A 20,122-nucleotide genomic window follows, 5' to 3' on the forward strand; every position below is an offset into this window, starting at 1 on the left:
AAGTCATCTTCTTTATAATAAAGTTCGGATATAACGCGCGCCGTCATTGGTTGAAAGAGGGTGCTCTATGAGAGTATAGAACATGGAGCTTAACTAAAGCTGTTATTCCATATGTTAAATTGAACTATGTCCGACCTTTTCTGGGACTTTTCTCTAATTTTTTTTTCTTTCATTGAAAGTGAAATTTCGGAACGGGCGAGTCGGTAAATAGCAACAGAAGAACCAAACAAAGGTGTGTAAACGTGCTAGGCGCCGTAATTGACGTTATTATAACGTGAGCTGAGACGAAGATCCTCAAAGAGAAAACGAAATGGACAGTCCGAGTTTTGAAGGTTTTCACACTTCAGTTAGATTGCAAGCTTACGTACGATAATGATAATCAAACACAGCGAACACTTGTGTAGTATATATAGTTTCGTGTTCAAAAACAAAACAACAGAACAGGAATGATGATAAATATAGACAAACTGGCATAACTGTTAAAATTCATACTAATTATGACGGTGTCAGAGCGACCGTGATCAAGCTGAGTTTCATTCATAAAACACACCCTTGAACAGTTTGTTTTCTAATTGTCATGCGAAAAAGCTGGCGTTTTTTCATGAGCCACAATTCGCCCGGATTTCACTGAACATTTCACCTTCAGGTTCTGTATTAGAGACTAAAAAACTTCAGGCAAAAGCGTCAAATTCGACCTGCCGAACTATTACGTTTGTAAACTATTGCAAAATGTGAACATTCGTGGTTTGACATTTTTGACAGCTTTATTCTCGTACAGCCAATCAGAATATTTGAACCATTCTAACAGGGTTCTGAGTGGCTTATTGTAGCGTGCTTTATGAGGGTATAAAGCTTGCTAACGACACTGTTGTTCGCTTTGGAAATTAAGTTTGTTTTGAAAATTGAAAGTAATGCATGGGGAATTTAACGGATTCTTCATCATAAAACAAACAGAGAAGCCTTGACTGTGCTCTGTTCTGTTGTGAAGCACTTAGGAACCAGCTAGAGCTCTCAAGAAGTGGGGAGAAACATTCGAATAAGTCTCGTGTTTCTCTCTACACCTCTTTCGTGCTCTAGCCGCTCACAGAGCACATTCAAGGCTTCTTTATTTGTTAAATCAAGGTGTCCATGAGTTTCCTTATTGGTTAAAGTAGCTATGTAAAGATCTTTTTATGCAGGTTTGTGCATATTATGCGTAAATTTGACGACAGGGTTCTTTTTCCTGTAACTCTGCGTGCCTTTTTACACAAATGAATAGAGGTATCGCTTTTGGAGAATGCTAGGCGATCACAGGATTCATTTTTCCAAACTTCTTTGAAAGCTGGTGTCCAGGGTCTGAGGATAGATCGCCTAACAGGGGCATGGAACCAAATCACGCGACTTGTCTCCTACAGTTTTCTACTTCTTCCTTCCCGAAGCAATTTCCCTGCTTAGATAAAGATGGATCGTAGCACTACCTATTTTTCCGTAGTTCTCGCTTCATTTTTGGCTTTCTGCAGTGCTGATGGCAATGGAACAATACCTGCAATAATCTGGCATGGAATGGGTTAGTTTACAAGGCTGAATATAATGAAATGATCCTTAGCGGAAAAATATTTTTAAGTGGCAATTTGCAGGCCTGTGGTGACGTGAATTTCGCTTTCGGCATGATAGCCAGTTGCCTCGACCGACTGTTCGATTGTTTTAATTGAAAGGAAAAGGATAGAAGTTAATTTTTACTTCGTAAAAGGAAGGTGATTATGTTTGTTTTTGCGAAATGCTCATTGTCGTTCCGTGGCAGGGAAGGTCAAAGGAATTTAATTTCGTTCTTCTTGCTCGTTGCGTTGTTGAAAATATTCAGTCGTCACCCGTGAATAGCTAAAGATTTGGTTTATTCAATGTGCTCAACACACTCTAAGAGCCAGTGTTTTGCATTTAGTGACATGTGTAGCAGTGACATAACACTTCAAACAAATTATTTCTGGGGAATATTTGTCTTTGGTCTTATTTGCTATCTCGAGCATGCGCATGGAAATCAATTTTTGGCCAAAAGTGTGCAATATAATGCAACACTCAAATAGAGGGAATTTACCTTCATGTAACAAATCTGAATCTGAGACTGAATCTTTCACTACAGGTCAATATTTTAAACCTCCTAACCCCCTCCTCTTTCAAAGTCATTGGCAGAAATTTAAGTGAAAGGAAGCACTGCTTACAGCATTTCAAAACCATTGATGGAGTCCTCTTGTTTATCAAAAGGGGTGAATTCTGTCATAGATTCATATAGTTTTGTATGATCTCATTGAAGATGCAATGCAATATACAATAGGCAATAATTTCGAAAATCCAGACTTGACACTTCACTGTACAATACAAGTAAATTTGCCAACTTATGCTGATTTTTTTGCACGTAGGTGATTCATGCTGTAACCCCCTGAGCATGGGATCAATCAAGACAATGCTGGAAAATAAAATTCCTGGTATTTATGTACGGTCGTTGATGATTGGAGATTCAGTCATACAGGTAAGGTCATGTTAAAAAAAAAATCAGTTTTCTTTCACCATCTTCCTTGGCATGCAAACCTTAAATGGAAACTAGATAAAGTTAACAGGACCACAGTACAGTGTTGAACAAATGAACACAGCAGAGAGAAACTCAAGGCAATCAACAGTCATTCAATACAGCTTAACTAAATGTTTTTATCACTGAAATACTCAATACTCATTGAAGTAAGCAATGGCCATGGCACAGTAGAAGAAACAATCAGCTTGCTGATACATACTATACACACAAACAGGTTCAAGAATAGGCGCGTGTGCTCTCTTGTCAACACCAGCATGCATGTGATTTTATATGTGTACTTAATGCATTTTACAGGCATATTTAGTCTCTTTATCATTGACCTGCACAGTATTTCTCAAAGAAATCTTTTTTTATCAATAACTTGGCTGTGACAACAACTGCACTTAAAAGTGATGTTTCTCTTATTTCAGGACACTGAGAATGGCTTCTTCATGAATGTTAATGACCAGGTACTTTATAATTTTTACAGTTCATTTTTAGTTCCAGCTCATTCAGTTGCAACATTTATTGAATGATGCATAAATTGCCAAAATTTCTTGAACAAACTTTTTATACAATGTTTTACTCAGAAACTGGTTCTACTTAGCTTCTATTTAAAATGACTGTTTGCCTCATTTTGTATTTATGGTGCAATCAGGATTTGCATTTTGTTAAAATATTGTTGTAGGATTGACTGTTTTCTTAGCTAGAGTTTTTTCACTGTTTATAGTTGTGTTTCCCCTCACTTCCTTTTTTTCTGTGTGAATGTAATCACCAATCATAGATTTGGTGCAAAATATTTTCTCAAGGAGAAGAGACTAGGGGCACTAGTCAACAGAGGGAGAGAGAAACAATGATGATAATGAGCAATAATATTATTCCTTTACATCCTAGCATCAGTATCCATATTCTCCCCACTCTTCTCTTTACACTTTCTTTGGTACTGACAAGGAGAATTTGTTTAACAATCAATGCTTCTTAGGTTGGCAATTGTTTTGTTAATTGTCATGATTTTAATGAACAATTAATGTAAGAAGAATGGAGATGCTGATAACTTTTAGAGCCAGTTTATAATGGTAATTGAACTGAGTGGAGTGCAATTTGGGCTGAAATCATACGTGTGATTCCAAAATTGAACGAGCGCGCAGCGCGAGTTCGATTTGAAATCAAAAGTATGATTTCAGACCAAAATTGCACAACACGAGGTTCAATTGCCACTTTATTACATCCATTTTGAAATCGCCCAAATACAGGACTTGGTCAGTTCAAATATTTTATTAATACAATACTGAGCTGGTTTGAAATTAAATTCATCCATTTTTTGGGAGGAAAAAATAAGAGTTTTGGAAACAAAAGTTGCAAAATTTGCCATATGATACTCCATGTCTTTCATCTTCCTGCAATATGATCGGTTACTTTAAACAAGCCTTGAAGTCTGATTGGTTGTTTTGTTTTTAGTGTAGCCTCCTCACTGGCTGGGGAAAAGATGCGATTTAAAGCAAAAAATGGTGCAATTTGTGAATAAATCGCACCAATTAGAGCCAATCAGATTACAGGGACCATCAGTGATTTCAAAATGGGTGTAATAAAAAGGGTTACTGGAAAGAAGGCAGTAAGGAACCAAAAGGATTGGTAGACCTAATTTTTGGTTTATTATTTAACCACAACACTGCCTGAAATTGAAGTTTTCCTAACAGGTCAAACAGGTTTGCGACAAAGTTGCTAATGATCCAAAGCTGAAAAATGGATACAATGCACTGGGGTTTTCACAAGGAGGACAGTTCTTGTAAGTACAAGTGCTCATAAACTGTTTTCTTTTATTGCACCCTACAGTGGATATTTAATTAATGTCATATCTTTGCTGCCTAGAGTCTATGGTTGTAATTTTGTCCAAGTGATTCCTTAAACAAAATTATTTTCTATTGTAAAGGTTGCAGAAGGTGGAGTTGTAAATTTACATCAGTCACATGAATCAAAGATTTTGTCAGCATCAAACATGCATGTCTGTTCTTAAAAATTGTCAGATTAATGTTAACATTATTAAATCAAAATTTGTACCATAATGCCCATAATTTCTTTAGTTTCATCACTTTTCTGCTTGTTTTTGTTTCTTTTTGTTTTGTTTTTCTAAGGCGTGCTGTTGCTCAGAGATGCCCTAACCCTCCCATGCTGAATTTGATAAGCTTTGGTGGACAGCACCAAGGTGAGAAACTCACGTTTAACAAATGTTGTTTAACTCTTCATTAATTTTAGAAACAAGTGAAATTCATTTCTTGACCTTTCACTCTTTGTGTGCAGGTGTTTTTGGATTTCCTCATTGCCCTGGGGAAAATTCCACCATTTGCTCTGTGCTCAGAAAGTTACTTAACTATGGGGCATATAATTCGTGAGTTAACCTTTATATTTGATTGTTCTAGTGCTCATTTTGTTCTGTCAGTTTTATTTAGCATCACTTGGGAACACTGACTCCAGAGAAAGAACTTGCAAGAAATGTTCATGTATTCAAGTAGAAGGTTTAAATTTGTCTTTTTCAAACTGTTTCTCTGAATTGTCACTGAATGATTATCCCTTTCACTGTCAACATCAAAACTTCGGATCAATATCAGTATCTGGGCAACTGCCCACCTACCCCTCCCCTAACTCAGCAACAGTCAATTGACAACAAGTTAAGGTTGATGTTGGGTTAGGGGAGGGGTAGGTGGGCAGTTGCTCAGATGCTAATATTGATCCAAAAATTCAATTCTCCCCACTTCCTTCTTCCTTAAATTTCATAACATTTCAGCTCTGAGAAAATGATATTCAATCAAATGATATCCCTAGGTTGTTGTTTTTGTTTCTTTTATCACCTATCTGCCTGAAAATGAAGTTATGTTTTATAAGAAAAATTACTTTCTATTGCCACCTGGATGTGGAAGGGGTTTGAACCATACCATAGAAAATGCAACTGGCTAGAATACATGAAAGCCTCTATATTTTGTGCTGAAGAAGGTGATTATGTATATTTGATAAGTTACAGATCTTATTTGTATTATTTATTGTCCATTTCCTTATTTTTTCCCTTTTCCCCATTCCTTTACAGATGGATTCAAAAGAAGTAAGTATCTTCTCTAAGTCATTAATATTATTATCAAGATTTCAGTGAGAGTTCACAGCTGAAAGAACACTAAGAACTTCAAGATTTTTTATTTGTGTCTGATTTGCTGGGAAGAAGTGCATTTTGACAAAGGACTGATGCTCAAAACATCAGCTTTGAAACTCTTTATGGTGGCCAATTTATGTGATCAACTCAGTTGAAAATACATAATTATCCTGTTATACTCTCTCACTAACTAAAGGCAGCACTACAGTTTTTTCAGAAACGTACCCCCTTTATTTATTTGTGTCATTTTTTAGCCTTGTTCAAGCAGAGTACTGGCATGACCCTCTGAATGAGGAAGAGTACAGAGAGAAAAGTGTGTTCCTGGCTGATATAAACCAAGAAAAGGTGAATAGATTCAATCATGGTTTTTAAAATCAAAACTACAGCCTCTACCTGATAAGTTTGAGTACTGTCTTTACCTCATTGCTGGGTAATACATGGATATTATAGAGAAAGGTTAATACACGCTAATTACTTCTGAGAGTTAAACCCTTTAACTACCAAGATCTCATCAGTAATTCTCCTTACTGTCTCCCATACATTTCTTGTGATGTTAGTTTGGAGAATTTGGTATTGGATCAACTTGGATCAACTGGATCATCATTATAATCTCCTGACTGATATTTTTCTTTATTCTCATCACTTGTCTGCTTGATATTGTATTGATATTGTAAGGAGAAATTCTGTCTTGGTCACTCATGGGAGTTAAAGGTTTAAGAGTTATATCATCCATAGTGAAAAGGATTTCAGTTGAATATTGTATGTTTGGTATGGTATGCTGTTTCAGAGGAAATTACCTTTTATTGATTTCATCTGAGAAATGGGCCCTATTATTAAAATTAACAGGAGAAGATTCCTCAGTATAAAGAGAACCTGATGAAATTAAAGAACTTTGTGATGGTCATGTTTGGCAAAGACACCATGGTTGATCCCAAGGAATCTGAGGTATGAGCTACTTCCATGAAGATAGGGATTCTAAGGGGGATGAAGTGATCTGTCTTGAAATCCACAGGCTAACTGATTTTAATTTTTACATACCTTTCTTCTGTAATTGGAATGTGATGGTGTTTCATATTTTTGAAAGTTTTATATCAACCTTAGAAAAGATCAGTAAAACTAGTAAAGACAACAGTTCAAAATAACAGTTCTTTGAGTCAAATTACTCTCATCAGTTATGTTTACAATCAATTGCAGAACAGGTTCTTAAAGAGCTATTTATATCTTCTTTTTCCTTATTGCCCTGACAATGTTGCTTTTTTTTAACTCTCTAGTGGTTTGGTTTCTATAAGCCTGGTCAGGGTGTGGAGAAATATACTCTGCAAGAGAGTCCATTGTACCAAGAGGTGGGCAACTCTGCTCTTTTTTTAAATAATCATATTGAGGGTCTACAGGTAGATACGAGTCATGTTAGCATCTTCCAAGTTTGGAAAAGTACCTACTTCAAAGATGGGTCTAGAGTGAAGAAAGCAACTTAAATTTGCAAAATTTTTCTTATTCACAATTAACTGTTGAATTGTATTGAGAAAAATAGAGACAAGTCTGTTTGAATGGAAGTTTTCACCAATTAAAACTGTCTCATCAAGGTTGCAAAAATGGAACAAGACAACTTTTTCATCCTGACTACTTTTTGAATGTCAAATACAACAGAAACTACATTTGACCATTTCCAATTCTACTCAGACTGTGACTGTGATTGTGAAATATTTTCTATAAATTGTTTCCTTTCATATTGTAGGATTGGCTTGGACTAAAGCAAATGGACAAAGACAACAAACTCCATTTCCTAACTGCAGATGGGGATCACCTGCAATTTACTGAAGAGTTTTTTAATAAACAGATCATACCATTTTTGAAGTAAATTCACAAGATGGTTAAAGAAGCTCTACACTCTGTTGTTTGAACAGTTAATGATTTTTCATCAGACAATCATACGACTGTTGACTGTTTAGCCCTTATTGCTTAAAAAAGTACTGATTAATGATGGTTAGATGATAGAGTGTTTGTAAATGCGTGACTGAGTATTTTACATTTTTGTAGAATGATTTTTTGATACTTTGATAGCACTTGAGATCACATACAGACTAGTGTTAGTTACTTGTGAAATTTAAAGTAGAAAGGAACTACAGTGTAAACAATCAAAACTAAGATACATAAAAATTTTATTTCTATATTAACTAAATACTTTAACTTTAAATAATACCATAGCAAATTAAGGAACAATTTTGCCAAATCTTGTTCCAAATAAATACCTTAACTTTGGTTTGTTTTAATGTAATTTATTCAATGCAGTTTTATCTTATAATATTACTATATCTAGAGCCTTATTGCCTGTAATTAAAACCTGTTTTTAAAGTGTTTTACAATGTTAAAACTTAAGTGTTTCACAAATTTTGTTTCCACTTTTAATTGACAATTTCTTAGCTTGAGTGCAAATAACCTAAACAACCTCCCTCTCTCTTGGGCTCTTTGATCCCCCCTTTCTCTACCCCCCCTTACATTTTAATTTTCTAGCAACAATCTTATCAAACTTGCATACTGGACCCCTCTACATACATAATATGGTTTCTGAAGCATAATTCTTTATTTTCTATCCCTTCCAAGGCTCTTGTATTTTAGGTCTTCCAGTCCTAAATCCTTCCTCTAACCCATCTAAAACATTCATGTCCTCAGTAGACAGTTGAAAGTCAAATATACTGACATTTTCTACAATGCGAGATGATTGACTAGACTTTGGAATACAGATATAGTTTTTCTGTACACACCATCTCAATAATATCTGTGCTGGAGTTTTTACATGCTTATCAGCAACAGCTTTAATTGTTGGGTGGTCAAGTTTCTCGCCTCTTGTCAATGGTGAGTAAGCCTGGATGGCAATGCCTTCCTCTTTACAATAGTTGACCACATCACTTTCTTGTAAAAAGGGATGAACTTCAATCTGGTTGACAGAGGGCATAACAGTTGAGTGCTTCTTTAGTTCTTCAAGGTGGTGAATACCAAAGTTAGACACACCTATTGACCTGTGGAGAAAAATTTCAAAATATTTATTACCAATAATTAGCATGACTTAGACACTTCTTGATCTCTTTTTCTTTTACAGTGGCAATAGACTCATTCTAAGCCAAGTCTGAACTCTTCATAGTAAACACTTCCATTGTGCTGAAGTGGGAAAATCCTTCAAAATTTTTGACAAGCAATCTGGTCCCTTCTTATTATGGGAGTTCCCCAAGCATACCACTACAGCATTTTTCAGAAGTGCAAATAACATTCCTGAGATAGTATTTTTTAACGTCACTATTTGAATGATGGCATGTTATGTGTGCCTGAGGCAATGCACGAAAGTGTACCTTAAGACAGGCAGAGGGGGAGGAGGAGGTGATGTGGGCATGCTTGAAGTCAAAGCCTTCTCAGTTCTCTACTAAACAAGACTTACCCTGCTTGTATGAACAGTGAAACTTCAAATAAATTCTGACAAATTGAGACAAAAAAAACCCATTATCATTCATCGCACAACGGTTACATGAAGATTTCTACAAACCTAACTAGTCTTTGCTGTCGTAGCTTGACCATAGCACTCCATGAGGATATTACATTATCAGGAACCGGGGAATGCATCAAATACAAGTCCACGTATTCCATTCCTAATTTTCCTAAGCTCTTATTGAACGCTGCTAGCGTTCTGTCGAAGCCGTGATCATCGTCATATAACTTTGTGACCACAAATATATCTTCTCGTGGAATTTTGCTTTCCTTGATGGCTTCACCAACACTGTCCTCGTTTTTGTATCTAGCAGCAGTGTCGATTTGTCTGTACCCATTTTCCAAAGCGCATCGTACGGCATTTTTAGTTTCCACGCCAGATCCTGCTTGGTAGACACCCAATCCAAAGATGGGGATTTTTACGCCGTCGTTAAGAGTCAAAGCTGAAGAAATATTGACATCAGACTCACTTCTAGAAGGAGCTATGGAGTACAACTTCGCGTGTTTTACTTTGAAAGCTTTGTCTTCACACTTATCAGCGTCCCTGTTACACGTTTCATCGGCCAAAGAGAGGGGCACAATCAATAAAATAACAATTAGGTTAGTCATCTCTCGTTAGACGCTAACAAACTTAAGGAGTAAGAGGAATTCCAAATAATTCTTTTTCGACATGGCTGCTAGCGTGTACAATAGGAATTTCTCGGACTCACCTTCGCTTCCAAGCCTGCTGGATTGCAAACCGCGCTGTTTTGACAGATACCATACAAAATGTTCGAGTGGTTACCTTCGGAGAGGAAAATGGTTTTCTCCACCGAATCATTTCTTGATAATATTTTACGTGACCTCTTGTATGTCTTCCGATATCGCCGCCGCTGAGAAAATCAGTGTTTTGAAGTTATTTTCATTCGCCTTAGTTACCAGTCTTCTGAAGAATCTTGCCCAAAAATAAAAGGGTAGGAAGCCGGAAGTAGCATGTTTCAATAATTTTGTGCTGATTGTTTTTCTTTTTCTTTTTCCAGAAAAAGTTTTTAAGGAGAACCGAATTATCAGTTCTACATAGTTTAAATTCAAAGGATTTGTGGAATATCCACTTCCCACCATGTGCAGGGAATTGGCAGGGAATCCCCACCATCATATAACTCAATTCATTACTTGGCTCAAACTCAAGAAAAGATCCTACTCTATAGTCATCCACCATTAAACCCTTTACCTCCCAAGATCTGATTGTTAATTCTCCCCTCTGGCTGCTACACATATCCTTATAAATTAGTTATGAGAATTTGGTGTTAGATGAAGATAACAACTTCTAGCTGATAAGTTTGAATATTCTCATTAGAAGTCTACTGGATAATTTAAGGATATCATTGGCAGAAGTTTCATGTTCATCACTTCTGGGAGTTAAAGGATTAAGTAACAGATCAAAGAAGGCGTGAAAATATAGCCAAAACAATTTAGGGGCACCCCAAATGGCATGAGACCTCCACTTGCCGTAGTTTTACCACATTTGATGTCATCTGCATACTGTCCCAGACCAGACACATGTCAACATCTTATTTATTTATCTCTAGGGCTTTGCAGATCTTATTAGTTTGTAAAACAGTAACATGACATCTTCCACTTTCATGCGAAGTACCATTTATTTTTTAATTCAACTTGTATGCATATTTACATTTCATATGGTTTTACAACATTCAATCAAAATTGGCTCTAAACTACAAGCCAATCTTAATAAAGCTAAAAATGAATTATTCCATCACTGCACAGCTCCTTTTAGTTAATAACTCACATAATCAGCTTCAAAATCCTTCCTTTTCACTTCTACACCTGTTATCTTACATTATTAACTTAGAGAATTTGGTGTTTAATCAAGCCTGTAAGAAGCTAAAAACACCAATGCTCTGAAGGGTGGAGGTAGTTAAAACCAGAAGATTCCCTTAGTGAGGCAAAATTTCCTACCGAAAAAAAGTTGTCTAAAGGACTGTCCTTCAATTAATCTGGCTGGCATCTCTATAGACCACTTTAATAAATAAGTTTATGACAACTCTTTTCCACAAAGGCTTTTATATTAATCAAGATCTGAATGTGACTATTTCACATGGCGTCTGCAAAGTCAGGTTCATTTGAAGGATCATCTGGGGGTTCCTACACCAAATAGGAATCAAAGAAGTCCATAGTAAGGTACTATAGTTATGGTAAAAAAAATGTAATCTGTAGCACAGGCTTCTACCATTAGATTGTTCCCAGAATTTGTCACAGAAGGGATCAAGCTTTTTAAGTCCACTTAGACAGCCAAGTACTCCATTCTGTACCTGTTTTAGTCCATATGGTGACTAGGAAAACTTTTAGTGACTGACTTTAAAGAAAAATTTGCCTTATTGTTCCCAACTGCTAATCATATGACAAATGAAAAAACAGCAGTCCCACTTATTTCAAAGACAAGTAGAGTGGTCAGTGATATGATAGCTCACGCAATTTTCCTTCCCTATCTTTTTCCTCTAACAACCTTTAATTTATTTCTGGTGATCACACAATGATTTTGCCTCCTTAAATGGTGGCCTTAGATAAAAAAAAAAAGTTAAGCTTAGATTCCTGTAGCTATGTGAAGTGTAAATTCAAGCAATGAAAGTCAAATACTGACCTGATTCAATTTTTTAAACTCCACAACTTGATGGAAAATGTAATCCAGTATATGTCTAGCATCTCTGGAGGAAGCCGGCAGCTTGCTGGAAACTCCCAGGATATCACCACACTCACGGACATAATACTCAAGATCATCTTCAGTACCTAAAAAAAGGACAAATTAACTCTAAAATATTTTTTCTACCCTTTGAGAGGACAGACACAACCTGGTAGTCCTTGCAACTCCACCAAATATGGGAGTAGATTTTCTCTCAAATAACCACCAATAATATTTTTGCATATTGGTGCACTCACATTTGTTGGTTATCTGAGCTAGTCTTGTCTTCTCTGATGAGAAACACTCATCCAAATCAAACAAATCCAATGCTGGAGCAGGTAGCTCACGAAATGTTGGTGGAAACACCTGTAAGAAAAAAAATTTAATTATCAAGTGAGTCACTTTAGATTCTCTCATTAATTTTCATGTATCTCTCAAGAGAAAGTAATAACTCTCCTAATTAAAACAAGAATGAACACTTCAAGAAATTTTCACAGAGTTCAATCAGAGTGAAGGAAAATACCAAATGGAGCTAATGAGAACTTAGTGGAAAAACTGGGAATATCTAAGGGTGTGAAAATAAAACATTTTACATCAAGTTGGTTGAGAGAATGACTTGAGTTTTCTTGAAGAATCAAGGAGCAAAACAAGGGGAAAAAGATCCAACATAACTCTCTATACAGTCACTCATTTTAAAACTATTTTTACAAATTACAGGAAAACTAATCCTGAGCACATAGCCAGGAAGAGCATGGTTCTTGTAGTACTGATCAGAAGATTTCAATACCCCTAACTTTGTAAGAGATGTGATATGAAATCATTTAGATTTCACAAAGTGCTGATTCTTGAATGGCTTGTGGCATGGTATGCCCATTATGCCATGCACATGTCTGTAGTTTTTTTTAAATTAATTTTTTATAAAAATCTTACTCTTTTAATGAAGACAATGTCTTAACTGACTAAAACTTATTAAGATTTGCAGACCAGCGCTTATTTTTCATGCTATAGAGCTTTTATTTTCAGAATAACTAAATTCAATTTGAAGGAGACTGATTAATTTACCGCAGGCTGAAGTGGTGGAAGAGGAGTCTCAAACTGTGGAGTTATTAGTAAAAGTGGTTCATGCTTCACTCTAAGGTCTTCATATGCTCTGTGATATAGGAAAAACATTCAGAAATGTCAGCCTTTATCAAATAACTTAACAGTATGCAATTTTATTCAAAAGTGATCAATGACTGTTATTCAATACTGTGATTGTGCTGTTTGAGGAAAGTGTTCCTGAAGTTTTAGTTTACACAACATTTTTCTCAAACCCTTACCACCCTTTGTTTTGTATCATCATTCTTTGTTTATCTTGTTATAAGTTTAATCAATATCAAGTTACTAAAGGTGCCAAGGAAACCCATGGTTCCTGCTAGCAAATATCGTGATCGCATTGTACTGTTACATTGGCTTTCCTCTGTTCTTGCTCCTTGGGCGTTACTTTCTAATTAAAATCCACCACACAAAGTCCAAACCTTGAAAGGAAGGCTTTGAGGTGAGAGCAATTGTTATGATTGAAATATACATAAGGGTTGTTGGTGAGCTGATCATGATCTCCCTTTCTCTTAGATCTTCACTTCCAGAGTAAACACAAACTTGCAAAATATAATCAGTAAAAAAGGCAGCAGAGACAACTTTTAGGGATTTTTTTAATGTCTTTACCTTATGGCAGCTGGAACTACACTTGTGTCAAGTTTGAACAGATTTTCGTCAAACATTTTTGTGATATCTGATCCAACACTCTGTAAAGAACAAGTGTCACACTGTAAGATTACCAATTTAAAAACTTTCAAACATAAAATCTACCTTAGTTGCACACCCCATAGAGAACACCCGCTCTAAGGTCAGATCCACATGTGACGTCTCTGACAAAAACTTCCTCTTCGCTTATAAAATCACTCATCCCTATCACCAACAACAGTTCTCTTTAGCTCTACCCTTACATGGACAATCAGACTTCCCAATCAACTGTAGCTCATGGGTTTTTAGTATTAGGCTTCAGTGACACATTGTTGTCAGTAGAAAATGTAATAGATGTATAATCTGAACTGAGTTGGTGGCTTAATTGAATTATGCTTGCATAGCAAACATGATGTGTTGCTTTGCATTATGCCCTTCTAGAGGGGCCTAGGGCATGCTCTCCCCAAAAAAAATAAATTTGAAACACTCTGAGATTTGATTCTTAGCATTTTGGGACAATGAGTAACTTTCTTTAGCCAGACATTTGTGGTAGAGTCAGTTCATTAATACTTAATTTCTGTCTTTGATCACAATTCAGAAAATAGCCAGTGCAAAACAGTCTGACAGCCAGTGGGTTTCTACCACCTACCAACTTCTAATGACAACTGTATTGTCTTAGATATGATTACAGCTACCTAACACAAATAAATGATTATTAACAAGTAGCCATTGTCTCCAGGACTTAAAGCAGACAATGATATGTTCCTCTGCCTGTTATAATGTAAGACAACACTGTGATGACAATCATCCACCATTATCACACATTGACATATACTGTACCTCATCTCCTTCTTGAAGACAAACTCTCAGCCTCTCTGACATTCTGGGAATGTCAGGGATGTAATGGTAGTCTGAAATCTAAAATAGACAAATCATTAATTTCCCCTCTGGCCACTACACTTTTCCTTGTGAATTAGTTATGAGAATTTGGTGTTAAATCAAGATTACAACTGCTATCTGATAAGTGCGAGTGTTCTAATTACCATTTTACTAGATAGCATATGGAGATTATCAGGAGAATTTACTTGTTGATCAACTCTAAGAGTTTAAGGGGTAAACTTCTCTCTCTGGCTACAAACTATGGGAAACTGATAAAATATAATATAACCTTTAATGCATGTCAAATAACCAATGACAAAAATCAAAATACCTCAGGGTCCTCTGCATCAATATTATCGAGTTGTATGTCATTTGATGTGAGCCACTGGAATATCACATCCTGGAAAGAGAAATGTGTCCTCATATAGTAAATTTACCAGACAGTACTACAATAACTATATTTAAAAGTATCATGAAAATCAATTGTTAGTAAGTAATGTGCAAACCCTCTCACTCTAACTTACAATCTAATACTCTGTATTGTTTCCATACATTTCTAACAAATTTAACTCCCCCTCCTCTCCACCCCCCACCCCCCCCTCCAAAAAAAGAAAAAATTGAAAAAAAAATTAACAATTATTCACCAAATTGGAGGTGAATAGGGGTGGATATTTACCAAGCTACCAAGCAGTGAGGTATTATCCACCATTTTCACCGACACTGAGGTGAATAATTGTTTTAGTATATACCAACACAAAGGTGAATAGTACTCACTATTCACTTCCAAACTAGCCAATCAGTGCACAAAAAGCACCATTCACTTATGTGGTATATAGTTCTACGATAAACTAGAATAAATTTAAAATAAACACAGTTTTCAAGGATGATAACAAAATTGTTGTCCTGAAATATTATTTATTTACCAACCTGAACCTTTGCATTTTCTTCTTTGTCCAGATATTGATCACTGAACATGTGCACAGAGCCCAGGATGACCAATTTACCTTTTGAATACTAAGGAAAATATTTTATGTTAAAATCAAATTAAGGAGGGGGAGGGTGAGCAATGAAATAGGCAAAGTAATTCAAAGAGATCCTAAAAAGTGACTGATGGCTCAACTATATACACTCAATTTGATCCTGCAGTTAAAAAAAAATGCCCTTGAGAGATCATCATTTACAGCTCATAATAGCGGGCAATAGTAAAGGAGGGGGGGAGGGGGAGGGGGAGGGGGAGGGGGAGGGGGAGAGAAACAATACTAGTAACTAATTTCAGGTTAAGCCTAAACCCTATTAAGATTTAGATATGCAAGACAACATAACAGCTAATTTATTGGCCAACTTGTCCATAATAAAGAGAGCAAGACAATAAAATTTTCCTTGGGAAAAAAAGTGTCTGAAGTACTCTTAAAGCAAAGGTTGTTTCCTAAAAATAATTCTTTGCAGTTTTGGCCCAAGATTAAGAGTGTGTGTAGTCATAAAGTGTCCACAGGGTAACAGTTGACCATCTCTAAATTTGAAAGACGATCAGAGATTTACACACCATAGACATTGCAGCTGTGCAGAAGTTAGGAAATCTTTAAGAGCAAAATTGGCACATCAAACTTACTCTTGATGAGTGGAAGGCACAAACTGGTCTGTTAAGTGGGAAGGACACACTACCAGTTGATAAAACAGAAATGGCTGGTTTCACTACATTCAGTGTTGCACCAAAAGGATAAACAAATGTCAGAGATCTGTCAAAAGAAAGGAAAAATTGACCAAAATATGTTAAGAAAATTATGATTGCTCTGACCTTTATATACAGTATATCTGTGTGATTATTACCTCTAAAGGACAGGAAATTATAGCATAGCTAATAAATTTGTAATTATAATTCAATTGTAAAGGCCTGCTTTGTACTCCTCTTGCACACGGTAATAACTGATACATGTACGCGTATCAATACATTGATCAGAAGCACAGCAGAGATGATTTCCTTTTAGGCAACATTTTAATTACCCAGTTAAAATTGACATCCACCAACACTTCATGCTTCAGCGTGGCTTCACTGATATATGAAGCATTTGAAAAGTTTGGAGAGCACTCAACATGCTATGTATTCAGCAACTGTATATCCCTTTTACTTTCCATTTGCTTTGTATCTTACTGGAGACACACTTTCATACCGACCAACTTTTACATGAAACTTACTGTCCAAGATCTGTCTTGTCAAGATCTGATGATCCTGGAACATACTTCCCAGCTGCTCGATTGATCTCTCTATTAACAAGTTAGAACAGAAAAAGACAGTGTCAACATCTGTCGTTCTTTAGGTATAGAAAATTTCACATATGAAAGCAATCAAAATATTTTTAATGGTCTGTTTGCATTTTAAGTTGTATAATATATTAAGTATTTACGATTATCATGTGGCAAGACAGTCCTGAGGTAAATCCCAACATTCTGATTTGGTCTTACTTGGCTAGTATTTTGCCATACAGAACATTTCCACAGAAACTGTCATAAGCTATGTATTTATGTTCACAAAAGCCCACAAGTTCAAAATAAACAAGTTGCTGTGAGTGCTATATAATAGAATATTTCTGAACCTTGATTGCTCAAGCCGCACTGAGTAATATTGGCCAGTCCTAGTTGCACTCAGTTCATACTGCCACAACCTTGGGCCAATATTCTTCAATACAGCCCTCATCCTTGGTTAGTAAGAAGTTATCTTAGTCATGACTTACCTGTTGAGGACTCCATTCGAAATCAAAACTTCCTTAGGATGGAAATACTTGTAATACACAGTTCTCACAACTGAGTCTGTGGATCAAGATAATTTTGTGGTTGAAAAACAATGACAACAACAAGCAACACCTATGCTGTGGCAAATTTTGTGTTTACACATTAGGTGTCACAGGGATCATTGTGTAGTAATCATGGGCTATATACTTTACTTTCACAGTGATTCCTTCACCTTAGGAATGTAAAACTATACTACAGATCAACTTTTAGGGACACCTGACAAATTGGCAAAAGGTTACATAAGAGGGACTAGGTAAAATTTTAAAAAACATCTGTAAGAAGTGTTTGAAATGGTGTACAGCTGTTACATACTGACCATTGTTCACCATGATTCCATAATCTTCTATCAGGAAGTTGATGTTAGTGTCAAAACGACTCTCTCCTCCTTCTCCCAGTAGGATCAGAAGGCTTCCTCCTTTTTCAATGTACTGCTTTAGTGCTTCAAACTGAAACAAAAAAAAAAACAGCATCATTTCATCATTTCTTCTTTCACTGCTGAGCTGCGTAAACAGGACTTTCAAGTAAGGGGGAAGGGGGAGAAATACATCACTAGCTTCTCACTCACACTTGGCAAGCTAGGTTGCTTTATTATATAATTATATATACTCACCATTGACTTAATATTCTCTTCAAAGCCAAAATAATCAAATGGAACAGGAGGTGCAATTATTAGAGGAGTAAGGTGAGAGGGCTTAAATTAAATCCTCAGGGGGAGAGGATGGGACACATTTTGAGAAAAATAAACTGACTATTCGTAAAGAAATTTCTATAAGTCATGTACTCGGTGATAGCTCATATATTACCTCAGAAGCAGTAAACTTTCTTCTTGGTCCGCCAAATATGATTACTTTGGCTGTTATAATTCTCTCCAAGGTAATTTCATCTTTGTTACTATTGAAGTTGTATGTAAAAATAATGAGCAAAAGTGTTATAAAGACAAGCCTTATTAGATTCACTCACCCAACCCAATATTGTGAAAGTTAGAAACATATAATTCTATATCCTTACTATAGGGGATACATATTTAACTGTTTCCATTCCACTGATTTTAAAATTTCCTGTCAACTTGTATTTGATAAAAAAATATATGATAGCTATAGGGGCCTTCTGTTCACTTCAACCTTTGAACCCTCAGGGTGACAATCATGAAATTTCTTCTTACATAAATGTCACTGAATCAAATATTAATGATTGCCAGCATAGGAAGGTCTTGATTGTTAAACATATTCTCCACTTCATTATCAGAGAAGATGTACAGAGAACAGTGTGGAGAATATGTACTCTGATGTTAGAGTGTTAGGGGTTAAGTATCTTCTTGAATGTTAGTTAATAACAGGAATGTATTATGTGTACATACGTGATAACTTTCCAATTGGATCTCAGTTTTCTGACCAGTGATTTAAAACCATTATTTGGCGTGAACAGTTCTCCCTTGGATGCATTAAAGATAATTGTATTGCTCTGCTGCCCTTCAGTATTCTCATTGTTGGAATCCTAGAGTAGAATTATGAAAAAAGCAAAATGTATGTTACAAGTCCCCTAAATAAATCAATTTTTATAGTAATTAAGACTTACAACTTACAATAATTTAAATTTGAGAGTTGTTTGCAGTTTGGCTTTTTTATTGTATGAGAATTTTCAAAACTGATCTCTAAATATCTCAGACAACTAAGACAGAAAGACTTAACCCTGAGACCAAATGAGTGACTTGCATCTAATTTCTCCTAACGATCCCTCATTAGGGTCATGAGAATAAGGGAAATGATCACCACCTAAAGAAGCTCTTGATTGCTGAACAAATTCTTAAGAAATGTATAAGGAACCTCATCTAGAAAATGCATACTGATGGTTGATTGAAAAGCGTATTTGCAGTTGGTCAGTCGATGGTTTTACAAGTGAGGAATGTCCGAGTTGGGCTGCAAATTAAATATAAAACTTAAGAAATTCAGCACTGTTTCTTATTTCCCCTAAACTAAAACAGTTTTGTTTTCCTCGAAATATTATTAATTTTACAGATCATTTCTGTTTGAAATGCAAGACCAACAAAAGAAATGAATTTTCCCATTACTTTCCAGACGGTAATATTATATTTGTTCTTCAGCTGCGGTTGAACCAGCTGAAATGAACTCAATTCACATTCCTTAAGCACTGAAGAAGGTTAAATTATCGAGGGAAAAACAAATCACTGCGTTTTAGTAATTATTTGAAGCTCAAGGTGGGCTTCTCGAATTCCTTAGCAACATAATCCGCTTCAAAATAAATAGACGCTCGATTTTCCAAATGATTTTTCAAGCGAGAAAATCAGCGTATAAAGAAGCGAAACATACTTTCCGACAGGATTGCAATAAAATACGATTATTTTATGCAAATTCTAGAAGATTATCTCTGACTGATTTAAGTATTTAGGAACCTTTTTCGGGTAAACTTTGCCAACTTCCTACCTGTGTTGTTGTTCCAGGCGCCATTTTGATCTTGGCGATCATAGGGAGCAAAAATTTGGACTAGTTCCCAGGGAGGCCGTTAGGTAGGCCGGGCCTTGTACTCCCGCTAGATATGTTGAAAGGGATGACCCTGGATGTTTTTTTTGTTTTGATCGCTTTTGCTTTATATTACTTCAAGTGACATGTGCACAGCTCTCGAATCTTCTACTTGGCTTAAAGGAAGTGATAGAGATTACAACGTGGGGTTAAATATTAAGGTTTAGCAACAGACTTCTTGCTCCCCCAACAGAGTCTAATTTGTTAATGATCGACTCGCGACAAAACATAATTAAGTGGTTGTCCGAAAATATCGCCAAGAGCTTTACTGATGAAAACATTTGTGAAAAAAAAAAAAAAAACCTCGAGACCAAATATTATGCAAGGCCAGTTTCACAATATGCTTGGATGAATTCGCTAAC

At 35.9% G+C, this 20,122-nt stretch overlaps 3 protein-coding genes across 3 annotated transcripts; 1 reads left to right on the forward strand and 2 right to left on the reverse strand.

Moving 5' to 3' along the window:
- The first annotated feature begins 1,377 nt into the window (after positions 1 to 1,377).
- On the forward strand, positions 1,378 to 7,990 carry LOC131770977 (palmitoyl-protein thioesterase 1). The gene is made up of 11 exons (XM_059086729.2): positions 1,378 to 1,546; positions 2,394 to 2,503; positions 2,974 to 3,012; positions 4,240 to 4,328; positions 4,675 to 4,745; positions 4,841 to 4,928; positions 5,622 to 5,636; positions 5,936 to 6,026; positions 6,528 to 6,626; positions 6,953 to 7,024; positions 7,417 to 7,990. Exons 1-11 carry the CDS (start codon positions 1,441 to 1,443, stop codon positions 7,537 to 7,539), a joined length of 903 nt encoding a protein of 300 aa, XP_058942712.1. The 5' UTR covers positions 1,378 to 1,440; the 3' UTR covers positions 7,540 to 7,990.
- Positions 7,991 to 8,268: 278 nt separating this feature from the next.
- On the reverse strand, positions 8,269 to 10,056 carry LOC131770976 (glyoxal reductase-like). The gene is made up of 3 exons (XM_059086728.2): positions 9,869 to 10,056; positions 9,217 to 9,702; positions 8,269 to 8,698 (listed from the first exon to the last, which is right to left on the reverse strand). The coding sequence occupies exons 1-3, from the start codon at positions 9,976 to 9,978 to the stop codon at positions 8,269 to 8,271; spliced, it is 1,026 nt and encodes a 341-aa protein (XP_058942711.2). The 5' UTR covers positions 9,979 to 10,056.
- Positions 10,057 to 10,774: 718 nt separating this feature from the next.
- Positions 10,775 to 19,722, reverse strand: LOC131770975 (intraflagellar transport protein 52 homolog). Its single transcript, XM_059086726.2, has 15 exons — positions 19,665 to 19,722; positions 18,581 to 18,717; positions 18,027 to 18,114; positions 17,540 to 17,669; positions 17,166 to 17,241; positions 16,630 to 16,698; positions 16,046 to 16,172; positions 15,364 to 15,450; positions 14,768 to 14,836; positions 14,398 to 14,475; positions 13,540 to 13,619; positions 12,898 to 12,985; positions 12,093 to 12,201; positions 11,797 to 11,942; positions 10,775 to 11,300 (listed from the first exon to the last, which is right to left on the reverse strand). Exons 1-15 carry the CDS (start codon positions 19,704 to 19,706, stop codon positions 11,250 to 11,252), a joined length of 1,377 nt encoding a protein of 458 aa, XP_058942709.2. The 5' UTR covers positions 19,707 to 19,722; the 3' UTR covers positions 10,775 to 11,249.
- Between the last annotated feature and the right edge of the window lie 400 nt (positions 19,723 to 20,122).

The sequence above is a fragment of the Pocillopora verrucosa genome, chromosome 2 (assembly GCF_036669915.1).
Source record: "Pocillopora verrucosa isolate sample1 chromosome 2, ASM3666991v2, whole genome shotgun sequence".
Lineage (NCBI taxonomy): Eukaryota > Metazoa > Cnidaria > Anthozoa > Scleractinia > Pocilloporidae > Pocillopora > Pocillopora verrucosa.